The sequence below is a fragment of the Phalacrocorax carbo genome, chromosome 4 (assembly GCF_963921805.1).
Source record: "Phalacrocorax carbo chromosome 4, bPhaCar2.1, whole genome shotgun sequence".
Classification (NCBI taxonomy): Eukaryota; Metazoa; Chordata; class Aves; order Suliformes; family Phalacrocoracidae; genus Phalacrocorax; species Phalacrocorax carbo.
The window spans coordinates 17924191-17950821 of NC_087516.1; the positions used below are offsets into that span (position 1 = coordinate 17924191).

At 40.6% G+C, this 26631-nt stretch overlaps 2 protein-coding genes across 3 annotated transcripts; both read left to right on the forward strand.

Annotated features, from left to right (window-relative positions):
- Positions 1-70: 70 nt before the first annotated feature.
- CLRN2 (clarin 2) lies at positions 71-6401 on the forward strand. 2 transcript variants are annotated; one of them, XM_064449205.1, is made up of 4 exons: positions 74-416; positions 837-993; positions 4744-4923; positions 5354-6401. In XM_064449205.1, the coding sequence occupies exons 1-4, from the start codon at positions 414-416 to the stop codon at positions 5617-5619; spliced, it is 606 nt and encodes a 201-aa protein (XP_064305275.1). In that variant the 5' UTR covers positions 74-413; the 3' UTR covers positions 5620-6401. The 2 variants fall into 2 exon arrangements, with proteins under 2 accessions (XP_009503045.2, XP_064305275.1); XM_009504750.2 differs by having other exon boundaries at positions 71-993.
- A 4446-nt stretch (positions 6402-10847) lies between these two features.
- Positions 10848-26324, forward strand: LAP3 (leucine aminopeptidase 3). Its single transcript, XM_064449203.1, has 13 exons — positions 10848-11003; positions 11477-11592; positions 11932-11986; positions 13795-13900; positions 15010-15169; positions 18079-18240; positions 19215-19373; positions 20123-20247; positions 21637-21725; positions 23115-23217; positions 24944-25023; positions 25688-25800; positions 25914-26324. The coding sequence occupies exons 1-13, from the start codon at positions 10881-10883 to the stop codon at positions 26107-26109; spliced, it is 1587 nt and encodes a 528-aa protein (XP_064305273.1). The 5' UTR covers positions 10848-10880; the 3' UTR covers positions 26110-26324.
- The last annotated feature ends 307 nt before the right edge of the window (positions 26325-26631 follow it).

Consider the following 26631-nt stretch of genomic DNA (forward strand, 5'->3'; position numbering starts at 1 on the left):
TCCGCCCCTGGCCCGGCCGCCCGGCCCCGCCCGCGCATGGGGGCGGCCCCCGGGAGGGGCGGGGGAGGGGCGCCGGGGCGGCGGTGTCACGCTCCGGCGGGCCCCCACCCCCCGCATGGCTCCGGCCCGAGGCGGCCCCCCGAGCCCCCGCGCTAATTAATTACATGCGAATTAATTAGCAGGCGCAAAGGTCCCCGCCGGGCCGGGCCGGGCCGGGCCGGGCCAGCCGTGACGGCAGAAGCAGGCGGTGGCGGCCGGCTTTGCCCCCCGCTCCCGGAGGGCGCCCGTCGCTCGCCTCAGGCCGCCCGCTGCCGCCCCGAGCAGCTGGATCGAAGGGCGCAGATTTAGTGCTCTGTCCCTTGCACACAGACATCCACCCACGTTTCTGCTCCTAATTTTCTTCCCGTGCTATTATGGTAAGGAACTTGATGTCATTTGAGCAGAACAATTAGATGGTGAAACATTAGCCAGGCAATAGAGATAGGATTACCTTCTGCAGAAACAAGCATCACTGCCCTACTGTCTAACGAAGCTGTTACTTGCAACCATCTCAGGACGTTGTTGCAGCAAAACATGGTTTTGGACTTGATTTTTAATCATACAGATTAATTTCTGAAACATCAAAATACCATGCGATGTGCTTTGAAATTCGTTTGCAGATTTCAGAGCATAAGAAAAAACAGGAAACGTGCCTGACTGCTGCGGAAAGGCCTTGGAGATGATTCCCTGAAACCACTAGGATGCCTGGCTGTTTTAGAAAGACTTTATTTGCCTTGGCTTCTCTAATAAGTTTTGTGTCTTTCATCTTGATTGTTGTTGCAATGGGGACCCCAAAGTGGATGACTGGAAAGATCCTTTGCAAAACAGGAGCTGATTTGGTCAATGCCACGGATCCAGAACTGGTCAAGTTCATTGGAGAAATTTACTATGGACTCTTTCAGGGTGGCAAAATACGCCAGTGTGGGTTGGGTGGGCGGCGTTCCAAATTCACAAGTAAGTACGATTTTGGTTGACTCTTTTGCCTAACGTCTAGTTCAACTTCAAAAGCACTCTATTCTTTTTCTTTATAGGACTTAGAGGATGCAAATTATTATTATTAAATATATGTTTGTGGCTGACTTGTGGTGTTTGTGGTTTGGGATCTGAATACGAATGTAAAATCTCTACCATTTCAGGCTAGCTTTTTTCTTCCAGTTATGTTCTGTAATCCTGGAATCAAGATGGGAAAAAAATACCTAGGGCTAGACTGAGGGTTTCCTTTTAGTCTTGTGAAGGGAGTGAGTCATTTGGAGATGACCCTGTAAACCATACTTTCTCCTTGACAGACTCTTTCCCATGCCACGTGTTGCTGCACAATCTCTCTGTGCACCTGTCCTTGCCTCCCCTGTTGAGCTCTTCCTTTTTTTTTTTTTAAGAAGTAAAGACTTATTTAGCCAGCCACACTTCTCTAGCTGTCGTAATGCCGATGTCTGCCATAGCAGATACTCATAATTTTATTAACATGTTGAAGAAAATTTCACCTTCTTTTCTGGTAACTTTGGAGAGAAAAAATCATTCAACTCTTAAAAGACGTAGAAACTCTTATAAATTTATTCCTTTAAAAGATTTCCTTGAGGCCTCAAAAGCACTCAGATGTTGGTCCGTACTTTGGATGATTTCCAGTTTTCACACATCCTGTGCTCTAGTGAAAACGATACTTTGCATTGAAGAATTTTAGTTCAGTGTGCAGACCCACTGCAACTTAAACCAAGATGAGTTGAAGCTGCTGCGGTTTCACCCTCTCCCTGGCCCACAGCAATGCTGTCCTGCCCCAGCCTTTGCAATGGCTTTGGTAGTTGTGGTGGTGAGGTAGTTCAGGAAGTTAGGCTGCCCAAAAAATTAACCTGCCAAAAAACCCCATTTGTTTCCCATAGGATCATGGCAGCCTACATAACTGGGTGGGCACCACTATAAAAACTCAAAGGAAGGCAGGACTGTGGGACTTCAGAGTGAATGGAGAAGAGAACCAGAGCAACCTCAGCGTAGATCAGCATGACCAGTTATTGAGCTGGGATGAATTTGGACTAGCCACTTTTACAATAACCAAGTTCTGTTCAAGCTCTGATTGCCGCTGCATCTTCATGACATGGACACAGCAGTCATGCTCAAATGCTCTGTCTTGGACCACCAGGTCCAAGCTCTGCCAGCTCTGCCCTGCCTCTCTTCAGGGCATTCAGAAATACAGTCCCAGTTCTTTCACCCTGTCCTGTCAGAGATAATGAGGAAAAAAGTAGCCTATCCCCTTTAAATATCTGTGCAACTTTCTGGATTCTGTAATAAACTTTCTTATTATTTACTGTGTAACCTGAGAGGAGGGCCTAACGTTCGTCCATCACTCTGGACTGCATCGATACGTATTTGGAGGACATGATCCTATACTCATAGACGAGCAAAGCTCTCACGGAAGCTTGTAAGAATTCTCCCTGTTAGAACTGTAAAATTGGGTAATTAAGTGCAGTGGGCACAACCATGCTTCTAGGTAAATAAGTGTCCCAAAGATTTTCCCTCTATCAGGTTTGATACTTCCACAATATTGGTTTCAAAATGGTATCATGATAATATACAAACCTGTTAAACGCTTTTGCACAATGGTCAGCAGGACTTTTGGGGGTTCTGGGTCTGACTTGACTTTTTTTTGCTTTGAATGACCCCCTCAATCTCCAAGCATTCTGAATGTACCGGGGAGCAAGACATGGGAGACTTTTCTTGGGAAACGTGTTAGTGTAAATGGACTGCATGGGCAGCACAGAGCAAGACAGAAAGCTAGCACCTCATACGCTGCAGTACTACGGTAGCTCTGACACTCTGGAATTCCGAATTGCAATAATTTACAGTTATTAGTACATCACCTTTCACTGCGTTAACATTCACTAGAGCCGGCTTGCAGCTGGCACACTGTCTTTTAACTAGGGCAGTGACGGCATGATTCCGTTGCCATAATAGGTGTCCAGTGCCATTTTAGACTCCTCAAGGCGTATCATCTGGCCTCCAGCTGATTCTTCTGGAGTTGTCCCATACATAGCGTGGCAATATCCTTCCTGAGGATTCTTATTTCTGCGTACTAAGCCAGGCTCATGGGTCATGTCTTTGGGACTTGGCTGAGACCCTCAGAAAAGAGTCAAGAGAATCCTTACAACCACCCTAAAAACTCTGCTGGTTTGTAAGAAGGCTAAACTCCATGTGCCTTGTTGTTACACAGCCAGTTATTTTCCGGTAAGAAAGCAAGCTAGTTTCTGGTTTCCCATTTCTCATATATGCTTCTGATTCTCATTTACTTACTTCCTTTCTTCTTGTTGTTGGAGTGTCTTCTTGTGGCTCCCTTGTACACCAGGCCCAACTACAACCCTAGAATGAGCTACTGAAAAGGCAGAACTGTTGAATCATTGATTTTGGTATGGAATTTGGACAGTATGAAGATTTCTACATAATCTACCAGAATTCTGTCACGCCATGATGACCAAATTGTATGCCTGATATTCACTGTGGCACCTACCAGTTACTGCTGCCTATTTTTTTTGTGGCTTGTTTAGATTTTTTTTAGTTATGCAGCACAGGAAGCAATCTATTTATTTGTTTATAATAAAATGTAACTTTTTAGTTAAATATAAATTTTTTGTAACTTTTTAGTAATTAGGCAGTTAGTTCTTCGAAACATGTATGAGTATGCAGTGGTACGCTACCTGAAGGGCTCTTCTCGATCAGCTTGCATTTTAGGGTTCTTCTCAATGAGCTTCTCTTTCCTGTCAGTCAGCAAGTCACCTACAATCCCCTACTCACATTTCTTCTGATTCTGTTACCAAAGGGCTGCAGGATAAACTGAATACTCAGGGGCCCCACACTTCCCTGCTGCTGGCCAGTCTGCCCCTCCAACGGAGTAACTCCATCTGTGAAGACAAAACCAAGAAATTTACCATTCTTTAGGGACAGGCAAGCGACAGGCTGCTGAGGAAGAGCTTGTGCCTATAGCAAAACATGTGAGCACTTCACCTAAAGCCCACCCCACTGCGACACTCTACAAACATCCTACGGCTGTAACTAAAATACTGCCAGATACCCAGAAGAGCATAAAGGAGCCATAAGCACTAGATGAGAAACCAGGAAGAGCATCTGAAAGTGGATACCTGTGGGATTAGGAAGTATGAAATCAAAATAGATCTCACTGGAGCCAGTATTAAAAAAAGGAAGAGAGAGAAAGAAGAATAATAAGAATAATATGAGAAAATAATCACAGAAAAGAGTGATACTATTTTAGGCAGCAGGGGGCTGGACAAGGAACCTGGGACTATCGGACTTCAAAGGGATGAGACTAAAAGCATGGGACAGGAATGGGAAGCTCAAAAAAAGGAGTTTGGAATGGAGAGCATAGGTGAAAAAGAGACAGAAAAGAATGCAGCAGGCGATACAGCAGCAGAGATAAAGACATTTACACAACTAGAGAAATAAAACAGGACTTAAGTCTGAAGCTTCATTCACAGACCCTGTGTAAGGGATTATTCCTGTAGTAGAATACCTCAGGTTTGTCTGATGTAGTGACAAATAAATCATCATGAACTAAGATGTGTGTAACTACCTGAACTGATCACCTTTGCAAAAAATAAGTGTAATTTAAGTGTAATTTAAGTTTGTAGTACCAGCACAGTGCGATGTTTACTGTTGTCAAGAAAAAATACATGCTGAATAGATTATTTTTTTGTTTCTTGACAGTTTTCCCACACATGGTGAAAAAGCTGAATACAGGCCTGCACGTGATGATCATAATGTTCCTCTGTGTGGCCATTTTCTTTTCTTTGGTCAGTTTTGGATTCTGCATTCTTAACGCAATAAAAGTTCCTTACCGGGCTATTAAAGGTCCAGCAGGAGTATGCCTTTGGAATTTCCTTGCAGGTAAAATCTTTTACCAGTATTTTTCACCAGTCACATTCACACAAAACGTTAGAAGTTCATTCTCTTGCCTTACTAAATATCTCCTCAACTTAAATACTTGTGAGTAAAATGAAGTTAGCAGTGAATTCTCATCTATCAAAATAGAACTGTCAGATGCCATCTTGGCTTGTGTCCAGTCAACTTCTTATAGGAGCTATGAGTGCCAGTCTTTAGGCTCTGTATCACTGATAAAAGGGCTTTATGACAAATACTGGTATGGTATTTGGCCATACAATAAAGACTAAGCATTTTGAAGGTGTTTAAACCATGCCTAAGTCTACCCTACTCTGTATAATGCTCACTGTGGTATTCAGTAAGCCTTCTGAAGCACAGCCGAAATGTCTCTCTTGTTTTGGCAACAACGGTGAATACTTCTTTCCTTTTGTTGCAGGTGGATTTATAGTACTTGCAGTAACCAGCTTTATGGCTGCTGTGAAACTTCATCACCTCACAGAAAGAATTGCCAATTTTCGGGAAAATGTCTTTCAATTCGTTATCTTAGAAGAACGGTTTGAAGACTGTTTTTGGATTTGTGTGGCAAGTGCCACAGCATCTGCAGTAAATTTGCTGCTGATAGCCATTAGTGGGATTCCTTTCCCTAAAATTAAGACTAAAACAGAAGAAGCAAATGTTACAGCAGAAGATATCATGTACTAATAGATATACACAAAACTACTGTGGTGAACTGTTGGGATAGAAACAGCTTCCTGGCTCTTCAGCTTTTGATTTGGATGAATGATTTTGGTATAAACATGAGTAAAGACGTCAGTCTACAATATCAGCAAGTAACATGTGTGGGAAAGTGGGAAAAACAAGTGCTACAAATATAATTCTCTCAAAACTGACCAATATCTGCAGTGAATATATGCTGTTTGCAGTTTTCAGAAAATTAACATTTTGAGATATTTTAGGAAACTTAGGTGAAATATTATTGCATCAAAACCAAGTGACTTCTTTCTTTAGAAAGAAAATATGTTCATCACAAATCTTTGATGCTATAAGGTTATTTCAGAACAGAAAGGATGAACATTTGCCAATTACCTTCACAGAATTATCTGGAAAACATTGAGAGGGGCATGTAAGATATGTTTGATGATGTTATACTGCATTGAAAAAGAAAACATCATCTGTGAGGCTAAGCACAGGCTAAGTATGTGTGAAATGTTTTTGAAACAGAAATTAAAGAAGTGAAAGAAATAAAGTTTATGGGATGCTAGTAGACTATGAAAAAAACTATTAGCTGCAAGATGAAGGTTTCATTGCAGCTTCTGGAAGTAAACAGAATCTAAGAGTGCTTCTAGATAACCTGGAAAATAATGATCAGACAGATCAATTGTCTTCAGAACCCTGTTAATTCTTATGTCTATCTGAAATCAAGTAGAAGCAATGTATGATGAAACACATTTAAAATGAATAAATATGGTTAAATGGATGGAAAAGTTACTTTGTTAGGAAGTACCATAACTTTGACAGGCATTCGACCAGTTCTTGGGTCATGAGTAATGACTGTTTCAGAAAAAAGAATATGCCATTAAGCATGTCCTTTTTAGAGTTTGACTACTATAGTGAACATATACTAACCTTTTAGCAACAGAACCTACACATCACTGAAGAATGACTTCAAATGAATGAAAGAAGTTATCATCTAAATTAAAGATATTATTTTGCAGTCACTCACTCTTCATCAGACCACTGGGTTGTGTAACTCTATTTTTGTGAAAAGCTCTTTGAATTTTTTTAGAAAAGGAATTCAAAGCATTTTAAGAACATGTCAAGTTATACAAAAATATCTTATTTTTTATTTGAAAAGACCTCTTCACAAAAATAGTATTGCAAGGGTCAGGTATTTTCAAGAGTGCCTAAACCCACCTTTTATGTACCCAAATTGCTAGTTTTATCACTGAAATGTGCAGAACACTCAGTAAAGAATGTTGCTAGAATAAGTTGATATTCAACATGTTTGCTTATTAGGCCACTTCTTTAGACATTTAAAAAAGGAATTATAACTCAGTTTAAGCCTTTGAGTTTAATATCTTTGGCCCAAATACTTAGTTTCCATGCTCTTTTTACTTTGTTTTCATCTAAAGACCAATGAAAACAGATGTTTTATGGAGTAAATTCCACTTCCATTTGGTATTCTTATAAAATCAGTTTTGCTGTTATGAAACTCTACTCAAAGTACTCTTAATTTAAACAGCGGACTCAAATCACTATGTTCACTAAATGCTCCAGCAGTGTATGTGCAAGCTCTGTGAGAGGTAAGAAATGACATTTATTTACGTCCTCTTCAGCACATACGCAGCAAGACCAGCAGACATTTGGCAGTCAGTGGCCTAGTTTCAGAGGAATCTCAACCTACAGATGTAATGAGCACTGTTTGGTACTGTAGCCTGTACCACCTCTGGTTTTGACCCTGCAAGTTTAGCAGGATTATGAGTGAAGCAGAAATTTCTGAGGGCGCTTCTGCAATAGGCCCTACAAATTTGTCCTCCTCAAGTCAGTGCTAGCCAATTTTTTTTTAGGAGCACTAATTTTTTTTTAACTGTCCCATAAAAATTTAAGAGACAGCTGGAAAGTTTTGGGGAGTCTAGAGTCCTGGTACAGTTTTAGCATAAAGAAGGCTCAGTAAGGCAGAAAAAGTGATTCCTAATTCATATAATCCACTTCACCATTCTTCTAATCTTACTGGTGCTTTCACTCAGTCTCTACCCTGGGCCATGACTCGAGGAAGACGGTGTGATACCTAGTGCATGGGTAGGCAGCAAGCCAATGAAGCTGCCTGAGATGGTGACGGCACACTGCTGTCCAGAAAACTGTCCACAAGGGCCTCTGTGGTACCACAACCTTCACCTCCCAGAAAATTCTGAGTGGCTCAGAAATAGAAGACCTTCACGTGCAGTATAATTGCACAAGCAGAAACTGAAATATTTGTCATTTGTAATTGTTCTATGAATGTACAATTTAGAAGTAGTGGTTGTACAGAAACAATTATATTGTAACGCTTAACTTAGCCTTTACTCAGTATAATTCTCTTTAGGAAGTGAAAAGGAAGCAGATTTTAAAATCCTCCATATAAAGCGATTGCTTTGGAAATGCTTTTCAGTAGTACTAAGATCCATATATTACAACACAGTTTTTATACTGCTAATGAACTGCTTGATGCCCCCCAAATTTCCCTCCAAAATGGTTACTGAGTAAGAGCCATGGGACTACTTAGTTAAGGACAAGATTAAAGATTTGTTGGACTGGATTCCAGGATAGGTTACAGTATCTCTGAAAGAACCATTGGAGTACACTGAATAAGTCTAAAGAGGGATAGCTGGGCTGATCAGCTTTTTAATTTCTTGTTTTAAATATATTCAACAATGAAGCATACTCTGCAGTGATGGTCCAAAAGATTTCTCGCAGCAGATGTATGGGGTATTATCGTGGGATATTGTAGCTGCCTGAGTTGAATGGCCAAATAACATTATCACCCAATGGCTGTCTTGTGAGAAAACAGTATTTTCAGTTCACTTCAGAGTGAACAGAAGTATTACCATGCATGAATGGAACTGAACAAAACAGATATAAGGCTACATTAACCTTTCAACTGCACAGGTTGGCTCAGTTTAAGCACTGCTAAGACACACCGAGGGGACAAGGCATAGAATATTTGCCCTGGGAAATTTTGTCTTGGGAAAAAAGTTAAATGCAATCACACATTGTTAGGATGTACAATTACAAAGCACACCTTAAGGTGAAGAACAGGTAAGCCTATCACTTAGAACTTTTCAGCTTTCCCTTGGACATCATAAAATATTTTCAAAAAATGTGGAACTTGATATAAGTGAACTTGATGTATTTTATTTACACGTTTTCATGTTAGTTTTACTTCACATAGTGTATCTGATTAGTTGCGTGCTCAACATGTGGAAATAAAGACCTCTTTGGGGATACTTTTTACTTTGGAAGATTTGAAACCTCAAGTGAGAACATTTATGAGCAGTATCTGCCCAGAACTTTGAAGAGATTATGGGTCAAATCCTACCTTTTCATAAAATTAAAGGCAACTTCATATACCCTGAAAATACCCACTTAATTTGTATGTGCAGAATAAATAGAAGCTCTGCGCAGGATGTAGAGAAGCTATGGAGTTGTTCTTCAAAGAATGAAGAAACTATTCATTGTATCTAAGAGCCTGTCCAAAATAAATGAAGCTAAAAAGTAATTACCACTTTGATTCTTTAAATGTTATGATTTAATGTTAAAAAATGTAATTTTCCAAGACAAATCAAAATGGATGCAATTTCCCTCAGTCATTGTCTCTTGAGTGCTGCTGTCCTTAATGAGACATGTTATTTTCCATGTACCACTTAATGGAAGAAGCGGTAGGGTGGGAACTGCAATATACTGTTAGAGAAGAACAGCCCCAGCTACGCTTCTTCATTGTGTTCTGCTGATCTAACAGTGTAAGTTCTGTTACAGATATATGGAAAAACAAGCTAATTGTTATAGTGTTGTAAGGTGTCAGGTTCTCACATATAAAGGCAAATTACTTATAACCTGTTTCACATTTCTGAAAAAAAAAAAAAAAAGAAAAAAGAAACAAAAAAAAAATCAAGATCACTTGGCATTAAAATCCAGTGCATGTTCAGTGCCACTGAAACTCTGGCTTTTCATACTGATGATGCAATAAATGTCAGCAATCTCCCAATATTTTTTTTAGGTACAGTGCTTTTGTTAGAGATGCTGAAATCTACTTCTGGTGTTACACTGATGACCCAGTATTCCGGTGTGACTTTTCCTGATGAAATATAACCATGGTCATTTGCGTTGGTCTTTTATTCTTGCTTACCACGTTTTTTTTTTAATTTCACTCTGGGATTGTTACTGCTTTCTCTTAGAACCTAATCAAGTCTACCTAGACAGGCATGGTATTATACAAGCAAACTACCATCCTTATGGTCCTTACTTTACATCATTATGTAAATTTGTTGTCTTTGCATTTGCAATAAAGATTTGATTATTTTTTCGTAAACCATTTGCATTTTAATATTCAATATGCAAATTAAATGCACTGTATGCATACCAGGGCTTTTTTTTTTTTAAGTGTGATGAGTGCACAAGAGAAGTTTCATCCAGAGGCTTTCCCTCACCCACTAGGTCGGTCACCTGGTTACAGAAAGAGATCAGGTTGGTCAGGCAGGACCTGCCGTTCATAAACCCATGCTGGGTGGGCCTGATTCTCTCGTTGTCCTGCACTTGCCTGCTGAGCGGCTGAGGGAACTGGGGTTGTTTAGCCTGGAGGAGGCTGAGGGGAGACCTTATCGCTCTCCACAACTACCTGAAAGGAGGCTGTGGTCAGGTGGGTGGTCTCTTCTCCCAGCTTACTGGCCGTAGGACGGGAGGAAATGGCCTGAAGTTGCATCAGGGGAGGTTTAGTTTGGATATTAGGAAACATTTATTCTCTGCAAGAGTGGTCAGACATTGGAACAGGCTGCCCAGGGAGGTGGTAGGGTTGCCATCCCTGGAGGTGTTCAAAAGACATGTAGATGTGGCATTTCGGGACATGGTTTAGGCGGCACGGTGGCGTTGGGTTGATGGTTGGACTTGATCCTAGAGGTCTTTTCCAACCTTAATGATTCTACGGCTCTATCCTCAGCAGCACGTGCCAGTACTTACCTAGAGCATACCACGGGGTGGGGTGGGGGGCGAACGACAAAAACCCACTGTGGGACCGAGTCGCTCCCCATTCCTTGCGACACCAACTCGTACTCGACTGAGCAACCACACGCCACCCCGCCAGCCCAGGGACCGCGGCCCGCGCCCCGCCCTCCATCGCGGCCCGCCCCGCCCCGCCGCGGGCACCGCCCCTCCCGACGCCGAGTGATGAGGCCATCAGCGCGCCCGCCTTCCCCCCTGCCGCCGTGCCCGCCATGCTGCTGCCCTGGGTGCGGCGGGCGGCCGCGCGCCGCCTCAGCCGGGCTCTGCCCCTGGCCTGCAGCTGCTCGGCAGAGGAGCCCTCGCCGCGGGGCTACAGCCGCGGGGCGGGCGGGAAGGTGAGGGGCGGCGGGGGAGGCTTCCCCCTCGCTTGGGGCGAACCTGGGCGGGAGGAGGCGGCGTGGGGCGGCCCTTCCTCTCGCTCGGCCCCGCAGCCCACGGCCGAGCCTACCCGGCTCCGAGGTCGCCCGTTCCCCCCCGCCCCGGCCCGCGGCTGGAGATTGGCCAGGGTGGGGGGGCGGGGGGGGAGGAGAAAAAGCCCTTGGCGTACTTAGAGTTGGAAAGAGGTTTTTGTCCCTACGTGGTAGGCACTACGATTATAACTGTAGTTATACCGTATCACATTTCTTTTACAAGTAGTTGGAGCTTGTCCCTGTTTACAAAGTGTTGCTCTGAGCATCACGTTAGATAATTACATAAACTGAGATGAATATATACAGCAGTACCTACGGTTTGAGCAGCGTGTTTATTGTTTTTCAGGTGGGTCTCTAAATTTCGTGTTGTTTACGTTAACGTGCACCCCTTTTTTTAGGGTCTTGTTCTGGGAATCTACTCAAGTGAAAAGGATGAAGATGCTGCCCAGTTCACTAGTGCAGGAGATGCTTTCAATAGACTTGTGTCTGGAAAGCTGAGAGAACTTCTCTCTGTGTAAGTGTATGATAAGCTTCTGTAATCAATTAAGTACCTATAAATGCTAATAAGAATGATTATTTTTATAATTGTTAGTGTTTGTATGTATACTGCTTCTCAGGCTGGTATTTGCTTCTGCCAGGCCGAGCAGCTTGGAGGGCAACTCCTGGGGAAAAACCAAGCACTGGGGAAACAGATGCAGAGTGTTTGTGGGAACTGCACTTTCCTCTTAATTGGGGTTGAGCCAAGTGTCCCAGTACAGTGTTGAGGAGCGCTGTGTGGTTGTGGAGTGAACTAGTACTGTAAGATCTATCACCAATAAGGACCACTTTATTGAGAAATCTTTTTGTGTCCTAGATGTGGGCCACCTTTGAAGAAAGGCAAAACACGCATATTCCATGGTTTGCATCAGGTATGACCTTTGGATTTTCATGTGAAAGTTAATTAATGTGTGAGGTTTGCCTGTACATCTTATTTTAAGCCAAGTTCGCTGCTGTGTGTGTATAAATGCTCTGCTCTTCTTCCTTGCCTCATCCCTCAAAAAAAGATGGGGTTCTTACTGAAACCTCCTGTTGTGCACTCCCCATGTTTGCGTGCCCCTTTGCACCATCCTGCACACCCTCCACTGTGCTGAAAGTTGAGAAGCTGTAAACGAGTCTGCTCCAAAGGTGGTGTGCTCTGAGTAACGCTTACTGAATGAGCTGAAGCACAGCAGCTTTGGATCAGACTTATACTGTGCCATCTGTGTTCAGGAGGAGTGAGTGCACGAGTATGTACTGATACGGGCAAAGACCTTCCAGATGTGACAGTTCTAACCCAAGGTAGTCCCATCATAGGCTTTAACAGAGGTTTTAAAGTCATGTGCTTGAAACCTCTGAAAACAAGACATGGAACTGTTCTTCAAGCAGGACTTTTGTCTGCACAGACATGATATATCACAAGGGTATGGGATGGGGATTCATCTGCTTGAAGTCTCAAGCTTTTGGTGCCATTAGGGAAGCCCTGATACATCTAATGCATCTGCATGGAGCAGGCAAATATGGTACAATTTGTGCCTTTTTGGAGTAGTAGCTAGAGGCCAGGCAGACAGGTGACATGACACTAGCTGTCTGTCTAGGTGTGAATCTTATGTTAGGGCTATTTAAATGATTTTAAATAAATCAATTTGTGAGTACTGCCTACCACGTATAAATTCCTGTGCAGAGACCCCAGACATCTGCTCATTTCAGAAATCTCATGGAGGTTGAGTCTGCTGAAGGTTGCATTATCCCAGGTCTGCATACAGTATGAAGTGAGTAGCAAATCTCTGCAAGAGAAGGCAGTAGAATTTGGCCTTATGGTCCTTCTAAGTGTGTAAAATAATGATAACTAAAAAAAAAGTTAACTTGAATTCACTTGGAAAAAACGCTGTCTTTCTGGAAAGCTGATGCTAGTTTTAGCATCTTGTGGACTGAAAGACTTAACTGAGGAGTAGCAGTTTGAAAGCTGATTGTTACGGTCTGACAGAGCAGCTATTTGTGATGGAAGGGAAAGCCCAAGATTAACTTCATTTTTCTTCAGAGTAATGGGAAATCTGTTCACATGTATAACCTTGAGTGTTATACAAATTTTACTTCATTCTTAAGGCTCCTTTATATTCATTATTTCTTCCTTTTTGCTTTCCACTTGCCTCTTATAAAGCAAGCATTTAGTCTGCTGTGCTACATTGCTTTCCTGAGTTCTGGAGCTGCGTACCTCTGTGCAGCTTTGGTTTGTTACCTGGCAAATCATGCCAGCCCAGCTTCTGAGCTGAGCTAATAGGCTTAGCCTTTGGAGTGATTTTATTTCCTTGAACGTAGTACTGCGTCAAAAAAAGTTACACTTCTCCAGCTCAATTCTGGCCTTTGTTGCAGCTGGAAAGCTGGATCCGTTTTCAGAGGACTCTTAGACTTGCCCTTAGCAAACTTGATACTTCTATGTGGTGAGCGTAAAGCCCCATCTGCTGCAATACATATAATTAACTACTAAGTGGACAACAGAACAACTGGTTTGCCTGCAGCAAATGATTGGGAGTGCGAGACAGTGGCAGTCAACATAGAAATGTGTGTAATGTACATAAAGTACTGAATGGATTTTAATACTGTGCTTGGTTTGATTTGGAGGGTACGTCTTTTTAACAACTCTCTGCTGTGGCTGTAACAATGAGGAAAGTGAATCCATTTATGTGTTGGCTTCATCTAGGACTTCCCGAGTGTGGTTGTAGTTGGCTTGGGTAAGACGAATGCTGGAGTAAATGAACAAGAGAACTGGAATGAAGGCAAAGAAAATATTCGTGCAGCTGTTGCAGGTTAACTATTTTTAAATTTTCTTAAGCATTTTGTCTGTAGAACTACTGCAGTGGTGCAGCATGTTCTACTTTTGACGAGTGAGTCTAGATATGATTTTGTTTTGAAATGTAAAACCTACTGCACATTTTAGTAAATGCATTTACTTGTCACTGATATTAATGAAATTTTTCCTTAGTGAGGAAGGAGTTATAGGGCATGTAAATCAACCTGCAGACAGGTAACTCCAGTTATTTATACAAATAACTTTCCTAAACAGTGTGCTATTGAAAAGGCACTTGTTTAATTACAGCTATTTTGAAGCCTGAAAGCATTTCTGATTTGCTTCGTGCTCATGCTGTATTTAAGTATGCACTTATATTTACTTGTGCCACTTAGTTTGTAACGGACAGATGTTTGTGTTATAAACTGGTATCTTTCACAACATCAGTAGTATGATTCAGTAAGTTATCTGCCAAAGGCAGAGGAGGCCTCCCTATCTCAATCAAGGATGACTGCTGTATCTAAGTGTATAAAACAAGAATAAAAAGTTTTCAGTGCAGAGTTTATAATATGAGTCTGGAGGTCAGTCATACATGTATGACAGCTGTGTGTCCAACATGGTAGCCCGTGTTCTCTCATCAGTTGCCAAAATGTTGTTAAATTATTTGGGTACAAAATTGAGTTCATGGAATATTTTTTGTTTGTTTATTTATAAAAGTGTATATAAACTCATTTGGAAGAAAAAGCTGTCATATATTCTTAGCAAAAAACTAAATGACAGCAAATTTCTGATACCTGTAGATAGTCGTAATTCATAGCACTCCAGAATGGTAAAGCTTTAATTTGGTGTAAAGGAATCAGAACAACTGTGGACTTTCCTTGTTATTTTTGTGAAATCTCTTAATCATTACAATTCATCAAGTGATATTTTTAGTTAAAATTTGTCATTATATCTTCATCAGCATTTTTTATTATTCTACTGCATGATCTTTTTAATTGATTTGCTTATAAACTTAGATAACTTGAGTTAATTTTTTTTTCCCTTGAAATGTCATTTTGATGCCCTCAGACATCTGTGTTGCTGTTCTGTGTGATACTCTGCCTACTAGTTCTGTACTCTACTTTTCAGTTGGTTGTAGGCAGATCCAAGATCTGGAGATCCCTTGTGTTGAAGTAGACCCCTGTGGAGACGCTCAAGCGGCTGCAGAAGGTGCTGTCCTTGGATTGCATGAATATAATGAGCTGAAGCAAAAAAAGAAACCTGTAGTTACTCCTCGGCTTCATGGAAGGTGATGGCAAAAGGAAAGCTTGCCTATTTATTTATCTGTTTATTAATTTATAAAACTGTGTGCATGCTTGTGTGTAAGAAAACCACAAAACTGACAAATAGTGCTAGCAGCAATATCCCTCTTAACTCTTCCTACTCCTTTGAATTTCCTGAAGTGTTTTACATCTCAAGTGTATTTATAGTGTTTGCTCCATGTGTTCTATTAGTACGCTGTGTTCTGAGGTTAAAAGCAAACAAATGCTGCTTTATGGAAAAGAAGGTCCAGGATAAAAATAGAAGTAAAAATTTGAGGCATAGTTGTGATGTAAAAGGACTTTTGTTGATATTGCGTGCCAAGGTATTTCAGATTCCATAAATGAATAAATCCTTTTGAGAATCAGGAAATGCTAACTGACACCAGACTGTGCCATGATGGAGGCTTTACGTAGTTCGTTTGTTATATTTTCTTTCACAGAATATAATGCAAGACAAGAAGCTTGGGTGCTTCTGGCCTCTAAACAGACATCACTGTTACTTGAGAGCAGAAAGTGGTATCAGAGCTTTTGGTTCCAGAACAAAGTTCTGTTAATCCCCATTTACTGTATTGGAGTGGACTTTGGAAATGCCATGTAGGATATTCTGTCACGCAGAGGAGAGGTATTTCCCATTTGTTCTTTATAGAGGAACAAGTCCTTCCTTATGAAGAGGTTAGTGAAATAAAATAACAAGCTCTCAATTTAAGCATGTCTTGGTAAGATACATGTAAACCACTTCCCATTTAGTAACACAGCAGATAGTCTGGGAGCTGATTATATTAAATAAACATTTCCTGAAAGCATAGATGGCCCTATAAGCACTTACAACACTGGAAGTAATTTTCATATATAATAATTTAGGTTGGAAAGGACCTCTGGAGGTCATCTAGTCCAGCTCCAACCTGGATTAGGGATAACCTGGAAGTTACATACAACTTTAAAGCTTGGTCAGGTTGATCAGGCCTTTGTCTAGACCAGTTTTGAATACCTCCTGAGATGGAAATTCCACAACCTCACTGGGCCATCTGTCCTAGTGCTTAACTACACCCATGGTGATTTTTTTTCTTTGTCCTACTGCAAGTTCCCTTGTTGAATCTTAAGCCTATTGTCTCTTGCCCTCTTACTGTACAGCTCTGAGATGTGTCTGTCTTAATCTTCTCTATGAACCCTGTTTAAGGGTAGAGGAAAGACTGCAATTAGATCTTTGCTAAACAGTTGTTCTGTAGGTGAAACAAACCCAGTTCCCTTAGCTTCTCCTCATATGCCATGTGCTCCAGCTCCTGCTCCTCCCAGTCTCAGCTGCTCCCTGTAGTGCGATGCTGTACATGTTGTTGATGAAGGTATCAGCCCCAGTATCCTTGAGGAACACCACACATAACTAACTGCCAGCTAGATCATTCAACTGTTGTCTGCTATCATCTGAGCCCAACAGTTCTTCCAGTTTTTTACCTATTCTGTAATTTACCCCTCCAGTTCATTTTTTCTCAATCTGCAAGGATTCTACATGAAAACCTTGCTAAAGTCTGTCAAGTCAGTCAGTCAAGTTGATCAGGCATGATTTGCCCAAATAAATCTATAATGGCTGTTCCCAGTGACCATCTTGTCTTTCATGTACCTGGAAATTGCTTCCAAGATTACTTTCTCCATAAACTTTTACAGGATTGGTCTAGGATAAATGGTTTGTAGTTCACCACATCCTCATCTTTAAGAATGGCATGGATGTGTCCTTTTCCAATAATCAGAGACAACATCCAGTTAACCATGACCTTTCAGACTGAAAGAGAGCAGGCTTGCAGTGCAGCCAGCCAGTTCCCTCAGTGCTCTCAGGTATACCCTGCCTGCTGCCAAGGACATGTGTATGTCCAGCTTCCTTAAACAGTCCTAAGTCTGTCCTCCTCTGCCATGGGTAGTACCTTTCTTCTCCAAACTGTTACTAAGCCCAAAGAACTGGGGACTCTGGAAGCAGACCTTAATAATTGAGACTAATGAAAAGCAGGCATTGAACTTCAGTCATCTCGGTGTCACTAGTTTGCCTGCCCTGTTTAGCAGTGGGATTGTATTATCCCTGACCGTCCTTTTGCTGATGTATGTACCTGTTGAAGTTCTTTTGTTGCCTTTCCTACTTCTTGCCAGTTTCAGCATCAGCTGAGATTTGGCTTCTTAATTCCATCCCTCCATACCCAGGCAATGTTTCTATATTCTTCCTGGATTCTTTCTTCACTGTGTTGCTCTTCTGAGAGGTGGAATCCAGCTTAATATTCTGCTTTGTGATATCTTTTAAAGCAAATAAGCCTTTCAGTTCTGTCTCAGTAAAATGAAAGATTTTGTACTAGAAGTGTTGCAAAGTAACGATAGAGATGTCCCTACTTCCTGTGCAGGTGGTTCTTTGAACATTTGCTCTGTTATTTGTTAGTGAAATGTGTTGAGTGTGCTGAAACGAGATCCAGATTGCACTCATCACATAACCATATTTCAGTAACGTGAAAAACAGAATTGGAGGCTTTATATGGTAAACACAAACTTTCAGGGCTGTTATTTAATGCGATTACAAATTTTGGAAGGGATATTAAACCTTGTGCTTAAGGATTTAAGCCAATCTCTGACTAGGAAGGATTAGGACAAGACCTAATGTATTAGGTAATTTTACATCTGTCTGCTCTAGGATTCTTCTAGCTTTCTGTGCAGCATTTGGCTCTGACTAGAACCAGAGATGAGCTACTACACTAGATGCACCTTGGATATCATCCTAAATTCCTTGTAGTAAGATTACTATGACAATCTTAATTGCTCCAGATTAATGATACCACATTTTTTAACAGGATAGAACAGGTGGATGCTGACAACATCTTACTTTTGCAAATGTTTATGATCCTGATTATTGTATGGTGTTGTTTAGTGCTGAAAGTGAAGCCTGGCAAAAAGGTGTTACCTACGCTGAGGGTCAGAATCTCGCTCGGTACCTTATGGAGGCTCCAGCTAATTATATAACTCCGATCAAATTTGCTGAACATATTGAACAGAAGCTCAGAAGTTTCAGCAACGTGAAGGTCCATATAAGGTACATTCAATTTAAACTATTCCTCTATAGGGTGAGAAGCTTTCCAGGCTATTAAAATCTGCAGCAGGCTCTCATTTTCACTCTGCTGCTTCAAGTGACAAAAGCAGGGGAAATGTTTGGCAAAAAGGTATGAGGGGTGCCCAGACTGCAAGTGACTCTTGGGATTAGAAGGTGAGCTTCTGGTTTGCAGAGTAAGCAAGATACTGTGACACAGTAAAATGATTAAATGTCAATTAGTCACACAGTCAGTTACTGCTTAATTGACACATGTGCTGTGAAAGAGGAAGCTTGATGGGAGACTCAGTGAATGGAGGTCAATACTAGGGACCTTTTTTCTAATACCTCTTGTTTTTCCCCCAAATGGCTTCTATACATACCTTTGCTTTTTTGTGTGGATATGGTAATTAAAAATCCTCTATTTATTGCTGTTATTGTTGGGACTTTTTTAACTTTTAAAAAGATTGAGATGGAGTAGTAAAAGCCCTTGCAATTGAATTTGCACGGCTAATGCTTCATGCCTCGGCATTTCTAGTTACTGTGCATCATCGGAAATGTGCTAGCTGGTTATGCAAGTGTTGGAGGCTGTCTTGGTGAAAAGCAGAAGATTGAGGGAAATCAGCTTTGCCTATAGTTAACTATCTTGATAGCAGAACACTGAACTGTAACCTGCTGCAATGTTGTTGCTCCATATGCTTTCAGGGACTACAGCCTGATGGGCAAGTGGAAGTTTAATGTTTCTAACGCAGAAAGTGTAGACTGGTGGTTGTTTGGTTTGTTGTTGTTTTTGTTTTGGTTTAAAAAACAAAACCAAGCAGCAACTTTGAGCCAGTATTTTTCTGTTTCACAAAAAAGTCACCATGGTTGTATTTAAATTATGGTTTCTGAAATAACTAACTAAAATGGAATTAATAGTTTGTGTATAAATGTTCAAGAACTGTGATCTCTTAAAAAAAAAAAAAATCTTTCTGTTCCAGACCGGAGTCTTGGATAGCAACACAACAGATGGGAGCATTCCTGAGTGTAGCTAAGGGTTCTGCTGAACCTCCCATCTTTCTGGAGATTCACTATTTGGGCGGTGCTAATGCAAATGACTCCCCATTGGTATTTGTAGGAAAAGGAGTTACATTTGACAGGTATGTATGCTTATATTTTAATGACTAAATGGGGGCGAAATGCCTTCCTGCTATTCATGTTCAATGGGGAGATGCTTTTTTTCTTTGCTCAGCACATCCTTCAATGCCATTCCAATGAACTTGCCCTGTATAGTAGACTGTGCTGCCTTTCCTGTGGAGAAGATAAGCTTGAGTGATTGGACAAAATAGGAACTGATATGTTCCTGCCTTGTAAGGGGTGAAAAAGGAAATTCAAGAGAAAAGAAAACAACATGCTATTTTTTCCTTCTTTTGGCCTGAGCAAATATCTGGATGAAGAATTTATATGTCCAGTGACAGACGGCAATTCTAAACATCTAGATCATGCTTAAGGAAAGAGAAAATAGTTCATTCTTTGCGGCAGTTCCTTATAACTGCTTTGCATGTCACATAACTTCTGAAGAATTTATCAGGCTGTTCCCCTTCTGTATGCTGATTTTACCAAGTGTACTATTTTGTTCTTGTTTTGGTGATCACTGAGTTAGTCTGCTGCTTGGATTTTTACTTGGATTTTTATGGCATCTGAATTATGAGGAAAGAATTCATGGCCATATTTTATCTGAAATGAAAACCCAGATATCTTGCTTTCAGTATGCTTGTTAGGGTCTTGCAGGAATATTTGAAAACATATTTACTGTATTTGGTGCTAAAACACCAATGGACAGAGTATTATCAATGTATGCAACTTTGAACTCCTACGCACTGGGTAAGATTTGTTCTGTTTATTCCAGTGGTGGCATTTCACTGAAGCCGTCATCGGGTATGGATGCGATGAGAGCAGATATGGGAGGGGCAGCAACTGTCTGTTCAGCCATTGTGACAGCAGCAGCTTTAAATCTACCTCTTAACATAATTGGTAAGTACGTTTGTGTAAGAATCCAAAAATCATAATCGTACAAGATTTCTTTTTGACAAAGTCGTTTCCTAGTATCAGCAGTGGTAACGGTCTTACAGAAATGCCATGGACTCTTGCAGACTGACTTGTCTCATTCCCTTGCTCTGCTTCTCTTCTGTTTTTATTTGCTTATCGAAAATTACCAGCTTTACTTGAATAAGTATTTCAACACTGAATTAAAATTCTGAAGGCATGATTTTTAGTCTTAGGTGAGAGTTTATGGTAAATAAACTTATTTTCAACAATTTTTTTTTCAGAAGTTCTGATCCTTCATTACAAGAAGGAATGTGGATATCTGTAAAAGATATTAAAACTGAAAAGGAGTTAGCTGAGCTACCTCCATGAGTGTTTGCCACAGCTGAACAAGAAGATGGATCAGCTCTTGTTTCCTTAGGTGACTATCTCAGCAGAAATCTAAAGCCAACAAAAAAACCCAGTCTGCTGATACTGTTTTTAAGTAGGAGCAATGCTTATTTTTTCTGCAGAAATGTTGCACAGCTAAAATTAAATGAGCTGATTCAGGAACTGTGGCAAGGCCAGCTGGTGATGACATGTAATCCATTCTAGGATAAGTGTTACGTTCGAGAACCTTGACTTTCAGGAAACTAGTATTTTAGTCACTTTTATGCTTCAACCAGTAGAGGGCAACGAAACATGCATCCTTGTGACATTCCTCACTTCAAAGTATGCCAAGGAAAGTGCTAAGTCAGTGGAACAAAAGTCTGTGTGCATAATTCTGCTGAAAAGTGGTGGTCTGCAATTCACTTATTCCTTGTGCCAGGAGTAGATTTTCCCTAGGGATGGTGGAGTGCGTTTCATCCATTATCCCATTCATAGGTGGAGTTTTGACACTGACCCTCTTTTGCTCCCCTTTATCTGCACTTCTTATGGTTGGAGTTCTATGGCAAGTCCTTGGACCCCTCTTGACATTACACAACGTTTATCTACAATGAGCAGAGCTTGAATGGCTCAGAATGTTAATCTGAGAAGTTTTTTATTTCAGAAAGAAAGAAGTCCCTTTACATGTGACTAATTATTCATATACAGAGGACATAAGATGATATTTGTTGCTCCTCTGATCTCATTTGTCTGGGCGTAAAGTAGAAGTAAATTCCAGTGGTAAAATGGTGTAGGTGAGAGAGAGTGGTGATGCAACATGCAGAGGAATTTCCCTGATTGGAAACTGGGCCATGTGTCTTTCAGTAGCCGCGAAAATTTGGATTTTGAGCATAACATCAAGATGAGGATAGTACTGTTTTTCTTAAGGTGGCGTTTGGGCTTTTTCCTAAGGGTTTTTTCTACATCTTCTCTGAGAAAGAAACTAGTAATGCATTTGTCTTTCTCTCCGAGGTTTGGCGCCCCTCTGTGAAAATATGCCCAGTGGTAAGGCAAACAAGCCTGGGGACGTAGTTAGAGCCAAGAATGGAAAAACAATACAGGTATGGATGTGAAAGTTGGATTTTGTATACTTTTAGTGAATTGGTTGCATCGACCAAGTTATAAGACTGCAGTCAGAGTACATGTTTGAAAAGACCTTTAAAAAGATAAGCAGTACAAATGTACTGTTTTCAAAAATGTAAGCAGCATGTTATTAATTAGAAATTGCTATCATAGGATTCTTTCAAATATAAATATAAATTTAAGAGATTAGACATGTCTTATAAATTGCTAGGAAAGGCTGAAAAGTATGGGTACCTACTGAACATACTAGAAAATCTTGTTATAGCACGAGGTTGTTACAATGCTCGTATATATAGGTTCTCAGTCAGAATGAATAACATTAACTGCTTCCAGCAGACCCTTCAGGACACTTCTCTGCTATCTGGATTAAGACACAACAGTATTAGTTTCCTGCTGCAATAACCAAGGTCTCTACTTTGACAAGCTGTTCTGTACAATCAGAACTGTGAGTCATAGTGTTTGCTGGTTCAAAGGAGCTTGCCAAATCAGTACCCAGGATATATATTTCATATTTAATCCAAACTGTTCCATACTCTTCCAATATATTAAATGGTACTGAAAGTCATTGTGCTGTAAACCACTGGTTTCATGCAGAAGTAGATGACTTAATATTCCTCTCTGTCTGGATTTCTGTGATTCTGCCACCTTTGACTTGCTGAACCTTCCAGTTCCTTGAGGTCGTTCTCCCAAAACTGAGTTCAGTCACCCTCTGCTTAGAGGGAAAAGACTGGGCACATATTCCCACACCAAGAAGAAATTTGCAAGAAAGTGCTCAGAGCTCAGTGCATATCACGCAATTCGTCTTGCAGAATTCATGATGAATCTTCCCTGAAAGGGGAAAGGAGCAAAGGGGCTATTGATGTCTTTTTTGTTGTTGTTGTTTTTGGAGGGAAGAAGTTTCAAGATCCAAAGAGAAAGCAGTATGACAAGGGAACTGTTCCCAGGCATGCATCTGTGCCTCTTTATGGTATGCTCTTCTCCTTTGCCAGACCTTTGTGCTTGCTCCAAAGCAGTCCCTGGGATTCCTGGGGCTTTTCTGGCAATGGTAACCAGCCCCCACTGCTCTACTGGGGCACCTCCAAGCTCTTCTGAGGAGCCACCAGCACTGAGGAGGCTGCAGTGCTGATGGATGACTTGACCTCAGCTACAGATATACAGTTATGCTTATAAAACAGAAGCGTATCAATACTATATTTTTTCCTTTTTTTTTATTTTTAGTTTGAGTAAATTTTTATTACTTGAAGTTCCTTGGGCCTGTGACAGTGCATTTACAATGTGGCAGCTATTTAAGATAATATGTAAAAAATAAGTTGGTGGAAGGGATGTTTTCAGTAGTTAATCTTGTTTTACTAATTTTGCACCTGAAGGTAGATAACACAGATGCAGAAGGAAGGCTGCTGTTAGCTGATGCTCTCTGTTATGCCCACAATTTTAATCCAAGGGCTATTGTGAATGCTGCAACATTAACAGGTATGCAATCTCCTTTCCCTGCTCATTTTGCAAGTCAGTTCTTTGTTAGTCTCATTACCTGGGCTGTGGGTTAGTTGTACTATGTATACAAAGCCAACCTGAATTCAAAATCAACTGAGAGGATTTTACATGTTGTGGGAGAACAGGTCACACTGTTTATGCTTAACAACTTGTACAGCTGTACCGCGTCTCTGGGACTGGGGAGGGTATTGGCATGCAGGGCACTTGATCAGCCACGTAGGCAAAGTTGGGTTTGCCCAGCGGAGCTGGAACTAGGAAGAGCAGGAAGACCTATGCAGACTTTGCTGTTTCTGTACCATGTTTCCCAGTGCTTCCATTTCTGAGCTAAGCCTTTCCAGCTCCTGGAGCTGTGTGGTGCAGAGATAATGGTGCGGTTGTGGAAGAATCCTGCCAGGTCCATATGGGACTGGCTGTGCTGAAGCCAAAATGGCTTATTTGTGAATGGCTCCCTGAGCGCCTGCCTGGGCTCTGACCTGCCCAGCACCTGTTCTTCCACTGTGGGAGCTAGCTCAGGTTTCCTTGATTCTAGACAGTAGCACAGAAAAGTCATTATCATCTTCCCAGGAATTCATTTGACTGAAGTATCTCTTATTTGATGTGCAGTTTGCATACTTTCAGGCATAATAAAATGTGCTTTAATTGTTTCATCTCTACAGTTGTATGTGAATGAGGTTATAATTTTGAATTTGAAACCAGCATTGTGTAACTGTCTCATGAACTGCAGTAACAAGCAGTCGTGGGTGAAGTGACTGCAGCTGAAATGAGAGCAAACATTGAAGAGTAGTTCAGACAGGAGTCCACTGTGTTGCTTAATCAATATGCTAAGCAAAATAATTATCGTTCAGTATATTCTCTACCAGTGCTTTAAATTATTTTCCATCAGTTTTACCAGTTTAAAAGGTGTGGAAAATTTCAATAGACAGAAGGGAGGCTGATCTTCAGATTGTTGGCATGTATAAAATGACTTCTATATAAAGGGCATGATAGAAGGAGTTTACTCCCACTATTGATTATTTGGTGTTTGGGATCCTTGGGCACCAAGGAAGAGCTCCTGCAGAAATTTCTTTGATGTACCATTTTATGAAACGACTTTTTTATTTCTTCTTTTTTTTTTAAATATCACTGAGGATTGAGTGTTGGCATTAGAGAAGCAATTCTGTGACAGCAGATAAATATGTATGTAATCCCTCTGGTTTAAGCATGGTTTAATATTTTTATAAGGATTACTTTCATTTAAACTAAACATATGCTGTGCAAAAATCTGTGCAAGTGAAAGTCACAAATGGGAAAGTATAAGCTCGAAAATAGTAGAGGTCTGAAACTGGAAAAAGCCCCCTCACTTACATTTTCTATATGGAAACAATAACATTTAGATTTTTGGGGGTGAGGGGTGGTGGGGAAGATGCTGTTATTACTTGAGTACATTAGAAATACTGCTAAGAAACATCAAGGTGAAAACAGAAAATCTAGTTTCATGAAATACAGAATATAATTTATATGAATTATTGTCCTATTTAAATTATATGTTCTAATGTTTAAACTTTTAAGAATGCAAGTGTACTAAAATCTTTAGTTTTTGCAGACTTTAGAAATTACTGATAATGGGAATTAAAAATGTGAAGTTCTGTGAGGAGTCAGGATGCAGAGGAATAGCTCAGATCCACCTTTGCCTTGGTTATATCACCCTGAAGGTGTGTTTCTGTAGGTGCCATGGATGTTGCACTGGGGTCTGCTGCGACTGGAGTGTTCACAAACTCATCTTGGCTTTGGACTCACCTTTATGAGGTAGGCCATCTGCATTATTATTAAATCATAATAATAATAATTCAGTAATAGGTGGTGTTATTGAAAAGTTAGTGCATTACTGAAAGTCTTACTTTTTGCAAATCTGTGTCATTGTATGCTATTACCATTTAGAATCTCATTGGAATGGTTAAGTACTGTATTTGAAAATAATTTGACTATTGATTACTAGCTCTTTAGTGAGGTTTCATATCATACAGTAAACAGTGCGCACATCATCCCAAGGATCTGCATCTTATGATAACTTACTGTGTATGCATAAGCTCTGGACTACTGACAGTAATTAGTTCATGTTAAAAAGATAATTGTGTCTCAGTGTTAAGCATGACCAAATTCAGAGAGGCCTCATGAGTGGCTGAAGCGTGATGGCTAAAGGAAGTCTCTGAAGGGAAGGATTTGTGTTGTCAGGAAAAAAAAATTTATAAAAAAGCAGTCTTCAGATTTTGCCTTTTGACTAACGCTAAAGTACCTAAAAAGTAGGTTTCAGTGTTTTGGTTTGCAGTGTATTGCCAAATACCTAATATTATATTGGGCTGAAGACTTTTTAGATTGATCAAAGCTAAACAAAAATAAGCATGCATGATGCCGGGGCTTATAAATGCAGTTAAAAAAAATTTTGCCAAAACTGTCACTCTTTCTCTTTCAGGCCAGCATTTTGACAGGAGATAGAGTTTGGAGAATGCCTCTTTTTGAACATTACACAAAACAAGTAACAGACTGTCCTCTTGCAGATCTGAGTAACATTGGAAAGTACAGCAGGTGTGATGTACTGATACCCGTCATGTGCCCCTTTCCGTGTATTTGTGTAATGTTTGTGGTGTTGGTGTTGCTTTAGAAACAACACAACTTCACAATTTTTCTGCTTCCCATAGGGCTGGAGGAGCGTGCACTGCTGCTGCATTCCTGAAGGAGTTTGTGACTGCCTCTCACTGGGCTCATTTAGATATAGCTGGTGTGATGTCGAATAAAGATGAGGTGCCCTATCTTAGAAAAGGCATGGCAGGACGGCCTACAAGAACGTTAGTTGAGTTTGCAGCTCGATTAAGTCAAGACAGTTGCAGTACCTAATAAAATACTTATTCTAAAATCATCCACTCTGCCTTAAGGAAAAAAACCTTACAAAGTATTATTCTTGAATGAATGCCCCAAGCACATTTTCACTATGGCAATGAGCTACAAATGCATTTTATAAATTATTTATAAATTCTTGGGTAAGAATATCTTACCTTTGAGATTTGTCATCCCATATTATGCAGTTTAAAATAAAAGATATTTTGTTTGAACTTTTTTAGTATCAAATCATGATGATGCAAAACATCTGAACTATTTTATATGTAAAGTAAGCATGATTATTGCAAGCAATAAGTCTCTTATTTGTGTGTGTTTTGACTGAGAGAATTAACAGTAGATGGAGATCATGGCTGTGCCTCATTTTAGGTGAGTTGTAGGTGGTGTGAAAGGTAACTCTGCAAAAGTTGTTTATAAAAATGCCATTTAACATTTTTCCATAGGAAAACTGAAATGGCTCTTGGTGTGTATTGAAGTAGAAATGATGCACTGTCAGCCTCTTTAGGCTGTTGCAATTAGCGT